The sequence below is a fragment of the Choloepus didactylus genome, chromosome 7 (genome assembly GCF_015220235.1).
Source record: "Choloepus didactylus isolate mChoDid1 chromosome 7, mChoDid1.pri, whole genome shotgun sequence".
NCBI lineage: Eukaryota > Metazoa > Chordata > Mammalia > Pilosa > Megalonychidae > Choloepus > Choloepus didactylus.
The window spans coordinates 25,359,372-25,374,647 of record NC_051313.1 but is presented as its reverse complement, the minus strand read 5'-3'; the positions used below and the strand labels follow the sequence as shown (position 1 = coordinate 25,374,647).

The window sequence follows — 15,276 nt, the reverse complement described above, 5'->3', positions numbered from 1 at the left end:
CATTCACTGCAGGTCTAGGAGGGAGCAACTTCTACTTTCAGGCAGATACTCTCAAGATGCTGCTGTTAAACGTGTGCAGCAGTAGCTAACACATTGCGATTGTAACAAGACTGGTTCACGTGCTGGCTGTTTCTCTCTCACACCAGCTGTACTTCAGGATGGTACCCCTTGCTCCCCAATAGCCCTTCCAGACCACAGTCTTACTCCTTCATGTAAAATCCCTGTCCCACTAAGGCTCTTGTCTCACAGCACTACCCTCTCCTCTTTTTCTGCTCTCATTGCTCCTATCTTTTGGGTTTGTGGCCACACCCTGGTGACACCATTCTTCTGGATGACACATGACACATACTGACTGAATCTGTCTTTGCTTCCAAAATCACTATCCTCCACCCTATCCTGCCACCCTCTCCTAAGGTTGTCATCTGAAAATGAAAATGTAAGAATAATAATAAAATAAGGAGAAAAAAAATAATAAAATATTAAAAGCAATAAATCTGGCCATGATGAGAAGAAGGAGCATGGGCTTCATCATTTTCTGATGGAAATGTTTCTAAGATTACAAACTCCCCCACCCCCACCCCATTCCCGCAATTCCAATGTACACAGCATCATGAAAATTGGTCTGGATGTAGATGGATTTGGCACAGATCTACTGAAGAAGACCTCAATTAAATAACCAGCCAATAAGTAGACAGATTATCTTCATCTGAAGGAATAAAGTTTTTTTTCTACTAACTATAAATCTTGATGTAATCATTAAACAAAAACTCTGAATTAAAATAGACCAGGGCCACAACTTAAGTAAAACATATTTGATTTATGTTGAAAATTACTATCACCACAAGAGAAAAACATTTTTCCCCCCAAAGGTGAAAACAACCAACCTTTTGTTTTCAAGGGAGGTTCTTCTATTTCTCCTAAATCAAGACAAAAACAGTAAATTAGAAAAACTTTTAGCATAGCATAATGTTGCTTCTCTATTTTCCCATTTTTAAAATTCCTTTTAAAAGCCATCTATTAGTTTTGACAAGCATAGGCCTTATATTACTTTGCTTCCCAAACTCCAGTTTTTAAATATAAGCTTTCTTTATGTGCATTCATTTGACATAGTTTCACTTTTATGAGTTCAATAAATTTGTGGTGGTGATCCAAATTATACATTATACTCCATATATCATGTTCATTTCAGTTCTCTATTGTTCATCTTGACCTCTCACTAAACAAATATAAATGCAGACAAACTTGTAGATGGGACTATAATAATAAGAGCTTTCCTGGTAGTCAAGGCTGAACACATGATTTCTGATGACTAAGGCCGACCCTAAAAATGTCATCTAAAAGAATCACAACATTTTGTTCTTTTCACATCCACTCAATGACCATTTATGTGTGGTTTGAGTTGGGGTATTTCCTTTTATTCATTAATAAAGATGAGAGAGTACGTAGGTTAGGTATATAATTATTGTGACATTTGGAATATGTTCCTCCATTCTACACTTCCATCTAGTTCAGCAAATGTACTCTCATTTGGGATTTTAGCAGGATTGCTTTCTGCTATTTGACTATGAATATGACATGTATAGAACATTAAGTATATATATATATATATTTAGTTTTACTGTTATATCAATCTTTCTAGAGATAAACTTAAGAAAATAACTGCTATTTTTCCCAGAGAAGCAAATAAATGTGATTTTCTATTGAGGTTTATAGTACTGCATAATAAAGATCCACTTTATTATAAGATACTCTAATGGTAGCATTTAATTTTGACATCTTGGCAATAATAGCAGATAAGCTATATGATGAAAGCTAAATAGAGACCTATTTACTTAGGGTGACAGCCTGTTGCTATGCTATTAGCATTCAGAAGTGTATTTATTTTGGTTTAGTCTGATCCCAGTGCTTATTTGTTTTTAAGACTAAGCAAGCCATTGTATTGCATATGTAATATTGATCCTAGCAGTCAGATATGTCCCTATGCAGTTTGTACCTTTTTCGGTGCCCTCATCCCCATCATCAGCATCATCTTCTTCATCATCCTCAGATGAGATGATGTCAGACAACAAAGAAAAGAAGCCATAGATCCAGTCCGTGGTTTCCTCTACAGCATCATGTACGAGTTTTAAAGGATCTGAGCCAATCTTGGTAATAGAGCTCGCTAAAGGTAATTTAAAACAAAAGAAAAATTTTACAATCATTCTCAAAGAAATGAAGAAAAGCTATTCTCCCTGATTTGTTCTTTTGACATAATGAATATGCCAATTTCATGGATTTAAATGTCTCTTGGCTATAATAATTTTGCTCAGAAATTGAAACTGCATGTCAAAGTATGCATGGGCATTCAACTTTAAAAAAAAAAGTTAATGCATACCTCTGATACCAAGTACTATAGTGTTACCAGGAAAGAAATTGAACTTAAGAAATTCTAGGAGTTCAACACAGGGAAAAATTAGGAATGAATTAAGATAATGTGTACTTATACTAAAATATTGCATCATAAACCATAAGTTATAGATGTTCAGGAATGGAAGAAAGCATTGTTGTTCTATATTGTACTGGACAGCATCATGGAGAAGATGGCTTTGTAAGTTTTCAGATGAACAATTAAGTCTCTACATTGATTAAAGTTGCTGTGGCTAAAGTAAGAATGATATTCTTATTTATTACAATTGTGATACATCGGGGAAGATCTGGAATTGGCAGTGTAATCATCATATCAATTTTGAGCTAGGCTTGATTAGATTTATCCTCAACAGACATTCTATTACCTGAAAACAGAAAGTACTTGACCTTCTGGTAATTTCGATGGATAGAATTAAGGAAAACTGAAATCTATAAATCTTCCTTTAAGGAGATATAAAATATTGTGAAACTAGAAAGTAAATAATAAACATGAAAGCAAATAGATAGATCAGAGATTTCCAAAATGTTGTTATGCTCATTCTAATCATATGAAAATTGCTCTGAAGGGGCAAGGGTCTTCTATAAGATATGATTGAAGAGGCAATCTAATTTGGAATGTCGTAGACGTTGCACCTGATTTTCCATCAATCTGCAATTAAAGTTCTGAGTTATGCGTTCCTTAATTTTAAAAACTATTTTACCTTTTCAGAGATTCTTCTCCCTTTGATATCCTTAAGAGACTAGAATTATACTAGAGTATTATATTATCTAAAGGTTAAGTACTCCAAAATTGGGTTTTTACTCTGATTGAGATAGGAAATCATTGGAAGGTTTTGAGCATGGGAATGCAGTGATTTGACTTATGTAACATCCTTTGCTGTGTTCAGGACTGAAGGGAGAGCCTATTGCAGGCAGAGAGACCAGTAAAGCACTTGTTGAAATAATCCAGGAAAAAGAAATTGGCAGTTTCTACCAGAAGGGTAACAGTAGGAATGGTGAGTTATGGTCAGATTCTGAATATATTTTAAAGGTAGAATCAGTAGTATATGCTTAGAGAGCAGCTGTTGGACATGTGATCAAAAGAGGAATTCAGGGTAATAGATGAAAGAAACTTGAAAAGATGGTAAGGTCATTAACTGAGATGGGGAGGACTGAAGTGAAGCCTTTTTTTGGTGGGGGAGAGAAGATAAGTAGCTCAGTTTTAGACTTGCCAAGTTTGAGTTGCCTACTAGTGGAGATGTAGTCAGTTGTATATATCTCAATCTGATCTACAGAGGAGAAGCCCTAGCTGAAAATAGAAACTTGAGAGTCCAACAGAAGATGGAATATTTTAGACCCTTAGTACTGAATGAGATCCCCAAGGGAGTGAGCCCAGGAGCACTCCAACATTTAGAAGACAAGAGATAAGTCTTCTTATCTTCGAGGAGGAACCAGCAAAGGAGAATGAGAAGGAGAGGTGAAAGGGAGGTGGAAAACCAAGAGGGTATAGTGTACCAAATATCAAATGAATGGACTGTTTTGCAAAGGATAGAGTGGTTAACTGCCAAATGCTGCTGATAGGTCAAGTACAAATTGAGAATTGACCTTTGGATTTAACGATGTGGATGCCACTGGTGACCTTCAAAGAGCAGTTTTAGTAGAGTACACTTAAGATAGAATGGGAAGAGAGAAATTGGAGACAGTGAGTATATTTTGCTGTAAAATGGATTATAGAGATTGAATGATCCAGAATTCCAAAAGGGATATTTGTTGTCAGTATTATTAAAATGGAAAGAATCAGCATGTTTTACACTGACAATAAAATCTTATAGAGAGGGGAAAATGATATGAGAGAGAGGATTGGTGGGGCAATGTTTAAATTTTATGTTCCCTTTCAAAGGATTCATGTATGTCACATCTGATCCAGGGACCCCAAGCTATGAGATGCTCATCTAAGGGAAGCCCATCTCCATGATTTAGAGTAATGCACCTTTGCTCTTTGAACCCTATGCTACTGCATCCCAGACAGTTTGCTGTGAGCAAGAAATGGTACTCTTAACAGGGAGAGTAAACCTTAGAGAAAGCAGGTGAAATGGAATTTTATAATCTCAACTGAGAATTTTTAAAGTATTATATGTAAAGAACTGGCTTGTACTGACACCACTAAAGGCATTTTTAGCACTGGTATATTTTATTTCTAATGGAAGAACACTGCAAATGGGACTTTTATGTTCAGAATGGATTGAGACTATATTCCCATCTCCCTTCTTTCAAAGTGTTAACTAAGGAGCTTAACAATAAAACCCAATGATATAGATATCAGTTTAATTATCCTTAGGCTTAAGTGTACTTTATATACTCTGCAGACATCTATATTGCCTGTCTCTAAAAGAGTCAAAAAAAGGCTCATTTCATGAATTCAGTGGTACCGGCTTTGAAACCAGTTTATGATTTTCAACCATTTGGATAATTTCTTTAAAACATTATAAAAGAAAAAATTATATATATATGTATATATATATGTATATACATATAAACTGAAATGTATGAGATAGTAGTCCTCAGGTTGATTCTTATTCCCTCTTTCAGATATCACAGCCACATCATAGCAATGGAGATATACTAAAAAATGCAACTAAAACTTTTTGATATATTCTTTTCTGGGGATATGCAGGTAATTTCACTTTATCAACTCTCATGTTTTATGTTAAATTACATATACTACAATGAGATTTTTATGATGATCATAAATTTTTATGATGATAAAAATTACAGTAGCTAACTCTTCTGGAGTATTTACAAAGTGCTGAACACAATTCTATGAACTTTATGTATATAACTCATTTTTCCCTCTCAGTAATCCAATGAGATCGACATATTATTTTTATCCCCATTTTACATAGTTGACATAGAGAACTTAAATATGATGCTTGAGGTTCCATAGCTACTAAGGGTTGGGACCAGGTTTTGTGCCCATGTTTTGGGACACCAAACATGACTCTTAACTACTGTACTATACTGCTATCAAATAAGCTAGGGAGTTACAACACATTATGGTTCCAGGGTAAGATGATGGATGGGAGAGATTCCAGATGTGCTTTTCTTGGTCTTAAAGGGGTGAACAAGGACTTCATTGCATGGGAACGTAAATCCTGGAGCTGTTGCAGCTATATTGTAACCATGACAACAGCAACTGACTCACTGAAGAAGGGACAGGCTAAAAATGAAAGAACTTAGGTCCAAGAAGACATTGCTGAGCTACTGAATTATCCAATCTTGGAATCCCCCTACCTCCAGCATTTCTGTTATATTAGGTAAGAAATGTTTCTCATTTTTTATGTCACACTTAATTTTTTCTTTTATTTCTTACAAAAAAAAAGAATACCACCTGATGCAGGGTAAACTGCTTTAGGCTATGTGTGGTCAGTAATTTGATTCTTGGCACTGATAAAAAGAGTGTCAAGAGATGCTAAAGAGGCAAGGAAAAGTTTCAAGTTAAATTGGATTTTTATTTCTCCCATATTTTTGAAGCCAAACTATAGAGTGGCTTAAAATTCTAGATGGGAATATACAATGGAAACTAATCTTTTTCTCTGCTTTACACCTAAAGACTCAGGTCCATGGTTTTACCATGGTCTTTAACCATCAGTCTTCTATTCTTGGAGTTATATTTGACTCTTTGTCTTTCACATCCTGAGAAGCATGGGTAACTACTATTTATGAGCTTGGATTCCGGCATAAGATGCACTGCTTTTAAGTTCAGGCTCCCTACCCGGTGACGGGCAAACCCATATTAGAGCCTGAGACAAAAGGAAAAATAAACAACTTTATTTAAAACTTTGACATTGTGTTCATAACAGATTTTTGCATTAATTTTACAAAAATTTAGTATTTTTATACATTAAAATATTATCTATCTTGGTTACTCAGTTTTTTTTTTTGGAGCTTAAATTTTGTACCCAAAGGAAGTGCTTCACCTACCTCACCCTAGTTGTGGCCTTTCTCCAGCCTGATAGCTGTGTGATGTAAGGAAGATTGATTAAGTTATTTGTGCCTCCATTTCCTCAACTGTTACATGAAGATAATAATAGCACCTACCTCACCGGGCTGGTATGAAGATTCAGCAGGTTGATGGATGAGACTAGAATAGCATTTAACTCCATAGTACTCCATAAATGTAGGCTGATTTAACTGTAACTTGCAGTTACAATTAGTTGCCAATTCCTCATTTGGTAACTTTGCCATATCTCTAATATTCATCAATGTCTCTGCTTTTCCAAAGCCATCTCATGCCTCTTAGCCCTGAGTTCAGCCTTCCTACAGTCCAATTTATGCTATACCCAGTTCTAGGAAACAGTATTAAATAGTGGAAAGAAGAACAAAGTACTCCGTGTTTTAGTATGCCGAACTATAAAATGTCCGTAGGAAAAATAATACTTACTTCATACAGTTATTATGAGATTAAATAAGATAATACATTCAAATCACATAGTTCAGTGTCTGGTAATAAATAAATGTCAGTGGGGTGAAATAAGTAAGATTGTCTGTTGAATGATGACCAGGCATTTTCCAGTTTGCTAGCTGAGACCAGAGGCTTCTCCCCAGTCTACAGGAGATGATCCTATATTCTCCCAAGATTTCCAAATGGTGCCCAAGTGGCCTCTCCACCATGGGCATTTGGCATCAAATCTCTGACTTCATGGCACTGGCACACAAAAGACTTAGCCCTCACCTACAAGACTGCCCTCATGCTTGTCTTATCAAAAGAAAAAGCAACTAAGCAGTGCGGTCTGTAGACTTGCTCATCTGCATCTGGCTGAGCCACTTCAAGGGATGGTGAGAAGGGTCCTGGGCATCTTCTGACCCTACTGTCCACGATGGAGTTTACTGGTGTTCTCTCAAGATCAAGGCCCTTGAAAAGGGTTGGACTCTTGCTCTCCCAAGCCTCAAGCGTAAAACATGGTTCTCTAAATTACTCTCAAACTTTGAAATCTAATGAACTATGCCCTGTGGGTTTCAGGAACTGTTTTGGTTCTGTGACCCATTTTCCTTCCAATTTCTCCCTATGGCAGTGGGAATGTTTCTCCTATGACTGCCCCTCCTATGTATATTGGCAGCAGATAACTTGTTCTAAGTAAAACAGATCCACAGCTAGAGGGGAATTTTGCCTTAGGACAGACAGGCCATGCCCGAAACTGATTTTGATAAAATCTTGTATTTACCTATTGTTACTGAAATGATTTAAGTTTTTGTGTTGTTGAGATGGGATGAATGCATTTTGCATTTGGAAATAATATGTGTTTTGGGGGTCCAGGGGGTGGAATGTGCATGTTTGGATATATTATGTCCCCTCAAAAGCCATATTCTTTAATGCAATCTTATGGGGCAGATTTATTAATCTTTTTGGTTAGGGTATGACCTCTTATTAATTGAATGCTTCCATGGAGATTTGACCCTACCCATTCAGGGTAGGTTTTGATTACTGGAGTCCTTTAAAGGGAGCTCACACAGAGAACAATGAAAAATGCCCCAAGATACGCTAAGCCAAGACCCAGATGCTGGCTGACACTTAGAGATGGTTGGAGATGCCGACAGAAGGACAATTGGAGATGCTAAGCTAAGAGATGAAACCCAGAGTTTGCCCTGGAGAAGCTAAGAGAGACCCAGAAACATTTTGGTGAACACCATTTTGAAATGCAACCTGGGAGCAAAGGAACAGCAGACGCCAGCCACATGCCTTCCCACAGAAGAAGTGTTCCAACGCCATTTACTGTCCTTCAGTGAAGGTATCATCTTGCTGATGCCTTAGTTTGGACACTTAGAACTGTAAACTTGTAACTTAATAAACCCCCTTTAGAAAAGCCAATCCATTTCTGGTATTTTGCATAATGGAAGCATTAGCAAACTGGAACAATGGTATAGGGGAAAAATACAATCAATGCAAACTAGAGTCCACAGTTAAAAGTAACATTGTAATATGCTTCTATTAATTTGTAACAAAGGCAACATACCAAAGCTAAATGTCTATGAGGGGGGATATAAGGGAATGGTATGGGATTCTAGGTGGTGTTATGGTTCTAGGCTTTTTCATTGTATTTTATTTTTTCTTCTATCTTTTTTTACTCTTCATTTTTGTTTTGTTTTGTTTTGTTTTTTGTTTTTTCTCCTCTTCCTCTTTCATTGTGGAAGAAATGAAAATGTCCTCATATAGATTGTGGTGGTAAATTCATAAGGTGATTATACTGGGAACCACTGATTGTTTACTTAAGATGGATTATACGGGGTGTGAATAAAACTGTTTAAAAAATAGAGAGATACAAGTGCTAGAGAAAATGTGGAGAGAAGGATGAACCTATTCACTGTTGGTGGGGAAGTAGAATGGTACACCCCATCTGGAGGGCAGTGTGGTGGTTCCACAGGAAGCTAAGTATGGGGTTGTCATATGGTCCTGCAACCCTGTTATTCCTTGTATACAGGGAGGAACTGAGAGTGGGGACATGAGTGGACATTTGCACACTGGTGTTTGTGGTGGCAGTACTCATGATTTGCAATGGATGGAGGTAGCCTAAGGGTACATTGACTGATAAACCAAATGGTGAACTGTGGTGTATACATACAATGGAATATTGAGCAGTTGCAAAAAGGAATGAAGTTGTGAGTTATGCAACTAGATAAATGGACCTTGAGGACAGTTATGTTGAGTGAAATAAGCCAGAAATGAATAGACAAACATAATGCCTCACTAATAATGGACTAAGTATAATGTGCAAACTCTGAGAACTGAATCTGAGAGCTTGGGTTTTCAGGGGAAGGCTTATTGTAAATGTTCCTAGATTGTAAAGTCTTACAGCGGTCACATCAATTCATGAGATGTAACAGTTATTTCTAAATTCTGAGATGCTGAGCTATTTCTGTGTGATCTGGTCAGTCACTGGAGCTTTGGATGTCTGTGTGATGCCTAGGACTTGGAGCCAGGGTTCGGCAGCTGTGAGTGTTGGCACTGGCCCATGCAGCAATTGTTAAAGACGCTGAAAAGGAGATCAGACTTTGATTGGAGATATGAACGAAATGGACTTGGTTGAGATTGGGGTAGATCAGACTAAAGGGTAGAGGGTGATATTAACTATGTTTAAAAACTTCAGCTTCTGTGTGGGACCAAAAGAAGAGATATTTATTTGGTGCAAAATCTATGTTTTCTGTAGCACACTATATAATTTAACTTGTATGGTCAGTCTACTCAAGTACCATAATTACATGGAACCTTCAATAGGGAATAAGATCTGGTTGGTTTGTACAGGTTAGCATGAAGCCCCAATACATCCCAGAGTAATTTGGGCCAAGAATAAAAAGTATTTGCAATGCCCCCTTGAGGGACTGGGGGAAAATGTGGAAATATTAAACCTCCCCAGCTGGGGAATTCCTGGTATTCTCACAGGCATTAAGGTCTACCAGTTTAGTAGGCAGAGCCCTCAATCTTGGGGCTTGCACTTATGAAGCTTGTTATTGCAAAGGAAAGGCTAAGCCTACTTATAACTGTGCCTGAGGGTCACCCCCAGAGAACCTCTTTTGTATCTCCAATGTGGCCTCTCTCTCTAAGCCCACTCAGCAGGTAAACTGACTGCCCTCCCCACTACATGGGACATGACTCCCAGTGGTGTAAATCTCCCTGGCAACATGAGACATGACTCCTGGGGATGAACTTGGTCCTGGCAAGGTGGGATTGAGAAAGCCTTCCTGACCAAAAGGGGGAAGAGATATGAAACAAAATTAAGTTTCAGTGGCTAAGAGATTTCGAATGGAGTCTAGAGGTCATTCTGAAAGTATACAGTTAGCCCTTTTAAGTTTTTAGTTTACTAGACTAGCTAGAAGGAAGTATCTGAAACTGTTGAACTGCAATCCAGAATCCTTGATTTTTGAAGATGACCACATAACTATACATCTTATATGGTGTGACTGTATGACTGTGACAATCTTATGGCTCATACTCCTTCTACCAAGTGTATGGACAAATGAGTAGAAAAATGGGGGCACAAGTAAATGAATAATAAGGGGGAGAAGGGGCATGGGATGATTCGGGTGTTCTTTTTTACTTTTATTTTAATTTTTATTTTATTTTTATATTTTGGAGTAAGGAAAATGTTCTAAAATTTACTGTGGTGATGAATACACAACTGTATGATGATACTGTGAACAATTGTGGTACACTTTGTATGCTTGTATGGGATGTGAATATATTTCAATAAAATTGCATTTAAAAAAAAGTAGGGGGAGCAAAGAAATCTGGAGCAGGTGAGAATGAGCTGGAATTCTTGAGAAAAAAAACCTGGACCCTGCATCAGCCTCAGAACCTCCAAGTCTCCACCTTCAACGACGGGAGTGACCTAGAGGAGATGATTTTGCCTTTCTTTGAGGAGCTAAATATACACCTAGGCCAGGAGTGGGAGAAGCCCTAGGAGGATCTGGCAGGATCTGGAGATTCTCCAGGCCCAGTTGCTGCCCCATGCCAACAAGGTAAGCCAACAGATCAGTAACAACATGTGCAGCAGTGCCTGGGGCCCTGCCATGACCTTCTAAGTGAAAAAAACATGGCCCTACTTACCTTCTGCCTTCCAAACCTCACTCACAATGAGTCCTCTGGCTCACAGTAACCCAGAACTATGCAAATAAGGGAATTCTGGAAAACATAGATCGAGTTTAGCCAAGTTGACACAATACAAATCCACTACACCTTAGCTTCAATAATTATCAACATTTTACCAGTATGTGTTATCTTACTTCTTCCCCTACATTCTTGTTTTCCTTTTTTGCCAAATATTTTAAAGCAAATCCTAGATACTTAAAGTCTTAATCCTGGATCCTTAAATACTTCAGTATGTGCCATATAGTTTAAAAAGGCCAATCCCCTGTATCCACAGGAAAGTCCTATACCTCCCTTCTGGGTCACAATTAAGGCAAAGGCCTGGGAGCCACATGTGCTGCTCTTCTTCCCCACCTCCTCCGTGGACCCTCGTGGGACTCCAGGTTAGGTAAGCCCTGGGGCCCTCCACCCTCATTCTCCCCTCTCCCCCTCTAGGATCTTTCCCCTAAGAAAGCTGTCCTTTCATCTCTCTGGTGGCTGGTTATCTGGTTTTTACCTCATCACCTGAAGAACTTCCACATAACATGCAAAACACACTGGTATCTATTTCCAGACTATTTTAATTATCCTAAAACTCATATTCATTTAGAAATTTTCCCTATTCCCCACTCCTGCCACTCCTGATAACCACTACTCTGCTTTCTGATTTTATGAATTTGTTTATTCTAAGCTTTTCATATAAGAGAAATCATACAATATTTGTCCCTTTGTATCTGGCTTATTTCCCTCAAACATCATGTTTTCAAGGTTCAGCCTTGTTGTGGCATGTGCCAGCACTTCACTTTTTTTTACAGTTGAATAATATTCCATTGACTGGCTATTTCACATGTTGATTATCCATTTATCTGTTGATGGGCAATTGGGTTGCTTCCACCTATTGGTTATCCACCTTTTGGCTACTGTGAATGCTGCTGCAATGAACACTATTCACACATCTGTCTAAATCCCTGCTTTCAGTTCTTTTGGGTATATCCCTAGAAGTATAATTGCCAGGTAATGTAGTAATTGTATGTTCAATTTTCTGAGGAACAACCAAACTGATTTTCACAGGGGCTGTACCATTTTACATTCCTACTAACAAAGTATGAGTGTCACTATTACTCCACATCCTTGCCAAAATTTGTTATTTTCCATTTTTTTAACAGTCATCCTAGTAGGTTGAACTGGTATCCCATAATAGTTTTAATTTGCATATTCTAATGGCTAATGACATTGAACATATTTTTATATGTTTATTGGCCATTTGAGTATCTCCTTTGGAGAAGTGTCTCTTCAAATCCTTGACTGTTTTTCAATTGGGTTGTATGGCTTTTTGTTGTTGAGTTGTAGGAGCTCTTTGTATATTCTGGATATTAAACGCATCAGATATGTGGTCTTCAAATATTTTCTCTGATTATATAGCTTGTCTTTTCACATTCTTGATAATGTCCTTTGATGCACAAAAGTTGTCCCATCTTGGGTCAGTGAGAGCCTCTTCAGATTGGTTCCCATGTGACAGTCTCTTGCTGTGGCGCAAAAAAATGTCCAAATTAAATTTTGTATTTTCTTTTGCCAAATCTGTAATCCTCCACTTCTGAAAGGAATCCTGGTTTCTTCTATTGGAAAAGGGTTTTAACACTAAACTTTGGTTGGTCAGGGTGCTCATTGGTCCTGCATTGTCATTTCTTCTAAGCACTTTGAGTAGATAAGAGTGAAGAAACATGGAATTTTAAAAAAATCATGTGTTTACACTGATATTTCCAAATAAAATTTAAGATTACAGGGTTTTCTCTCTCAACTTATTTGCTCTTGTATTTATATTTCTTTTCTATTATGCTGGAAATCTTGATTCCTAATGATGTTAATTTTAATTAGCTATTTGTTTAATTATATTATATATCTACAACAATTTCAAATAAGAAAATACAAATATATTTATTAATGATAAAAATAGTGAATAAATTTTTAAATTTCTTTTATTTCCTTTTGTTCTTTAAACTATACCACATTAGATACATGGAATCAAATTGGGTTTTTAAATTCATTGAAAATCATTATTTTCTCTGGTTATGCCAATAACCTGCTGTAGAGTTAAGTTCATTTTCTTCAATATGTTTTCAATTTTTAGTGATGACTTTTATTTTCCTTTTTATCCAGTTTTTTTTTCAACTATAAAAACAATTCCAAATCCCTAAATCAAAATTAATATTAACATATATTAAGAAAAGTTTTGCCCTATCAGTCTCTCACTATTTCACTAACCTATTCTCTTCTTCTTTTGATAGTTCAGTAAGATTTTTAAGTTTTGGCTTCTCCTCTTATTATTTCATACCTTTGTTTGAAGAAAATGAATGAAAGAAAATGTAACCAAGAAGTTGGGATTTAGGGGATGATTATGATTAGTGAATCATTATATTGATTTTCCTTTTTCCTTTCTGTTATATTAGAATAAGACAGAGGGAAATACCTGAAATCTCGGAATTGTAATCCAGCTACCTTGATCTTTGATAATTATCGTCCAACTATATAGCCTTTATCTCATAACTGAAAGCCTTGCGACTGTCCCTCATTTATACCCCCCTTATCCTGTTTTCCAACTTTAGAGTCTTATGATCACTAAAGACAGCCCCAATGGTTATTAATGAAAGGCCTTCAGTTAGCCCAGAACTAACCCACCCCAATTCCATGGCTATCTTGATAGATGAAGCTGATTCTAACCAAAATGTGCCCTCCTGGCATGTATAGTAGCTTAAACTTTAACCTATAAGTGACCTATACCTCATTTTAATACTAACAATCACATCCATCATCATATTAAGGCCACCATTTTCTTACATATGTTCTGTGATTGAGCATGTAATCAATCTGCGCATGATCAATAATTAAATCAGCTCTAACCCTGTTATCTCAAACCATTGTGCTCATTATCCTAAATCCTGCCCATCTTTTGCTTCTATAAAATTATCAGAGTTACTGCAGTTTGTGGAGACAGATTTTTAGGCCTATAGTTCATCTGATCTCCTGGTTCCTGCCTAGCAATAAACTTTCTCTCTTTGAAATCCCGTTGTCTCAGATGTCTCAGGATTTGATCATTTGAGTGCATTGGGCAGAGAACCCACAGCTTTTGATTGGTATCAAAAAGGCTTGTTAAACTTTAACTAGGAGGACATTAAGATAATCAGCACTTTACCAGGATCTAGCCCCAGCAGGAGAAAGGAGGTAGAGTCAAGATTAGAGGCAAAGAGAAAATACGTGGCTACTCTAACAATCTTGGTCAAACAAAGACAGGAGTTCTGGAGAAAAGAGTGAGAGGGCAGGACAGAATCAAAGATGTTTAAAAAGTAGAATGTGTTCCTTTTGATCACTGAATGTTGATGGGTACTGGGGAAAGAGGAAAGCCAACGAAAACTCCCATGTTCCTGACTTAAGAAACTGGATAGATGAGTGGGATTTGGAATCTAGGGGTCAGGCATGGAAGGCAATATAATTAGTTCAGTTAGGAATGATGAGTTTGAAGCTAGCTCCAACTGAAAGTCCTTAAACAATCAAAAAAAAAAAAAAAATGGCAAGAGATTGAGGTTAAAATGTAGGTTTGAGAGTCATTATGTGAGGAGGACAGTTATCAGCAATCTTTTTGGCAAGTAGGTCAACGGAGGAAAAAAAGTGCTGAAGAGTTGAATTTTCCCTTCAAATAAAAGTAGCTTTACTGACTCCTGTGGTGGGAAGGATATATATTCTTAAAGCTTACCTTACCTGCTTCTGCTTAATTGTTTAGAACGGGTGTCATTGCTTTTAGTTTAAATCCTAATATCCAATCATATTAGAGGATTGATGCTTGTATTATATTGAGAGCAACATATTAAAGATAAGCAGGCTAAATAATGGCAGCTTGCTCATCACTTGTGAAGGTAGGGTAAAATAATGCAGCTGAAGCCTTGGAACAAGGTGATATTGTCTAAAGGGGACCAGAAGCGAGCGGGATGAAAGTCAGAAGAGGATAAGGTTAAAACCTGTGATCAACAATTTCAACACTACAGTATTTAACCAAGAAGAAGCTAAATTTGTATTGAATTTGTTCATTGAGAAGTCACAAGTGATGTTTGAGAGGTTTCACTGGAGTGGTAGAAGACAGTGCCAGGGCATCTCTTAGTAGAGGTACTTGGCTCAGGGACAGAAATAAAACAAACTTTTAAAAGGCTGTAGCTAGATAGGGATCTAGGGAGGTGAGAGAAGTGCTTGTTTTCCAAATTAGAAAATACGTAGGCATATTGAGG

At 37.1% G+C, this 15,276-nt stretch overlaps 1 protein-coding gene across 1 annotated transcript in view; it reads right to left on the bottom strand.

The window, feature by feature from the left end:
• Positions 1 to 15,276, bottom strand: part of LOC119540064 (triadin-like) — a 134,386-nt gene that overhangs the window by 50,017 nt on the left and 69,093 nt on the right. Inside the window, exons 3-4 of the mRNA XM_037844070.1 lie at positions 1,994 to 2,161; positions 885 to 917 (exon numbers count right to left, since the gene is read on the bottom strand). Of these exons, the coding sequence (XP_037699998.1) occupies positions 885 to 917; positions 1,994 to 2,161 (201 nt within the window). The remainder of the gene's footprint in view (positions 1 to 884; positions 918 to 1,993; positions 2,162 to 15,276) is intronic.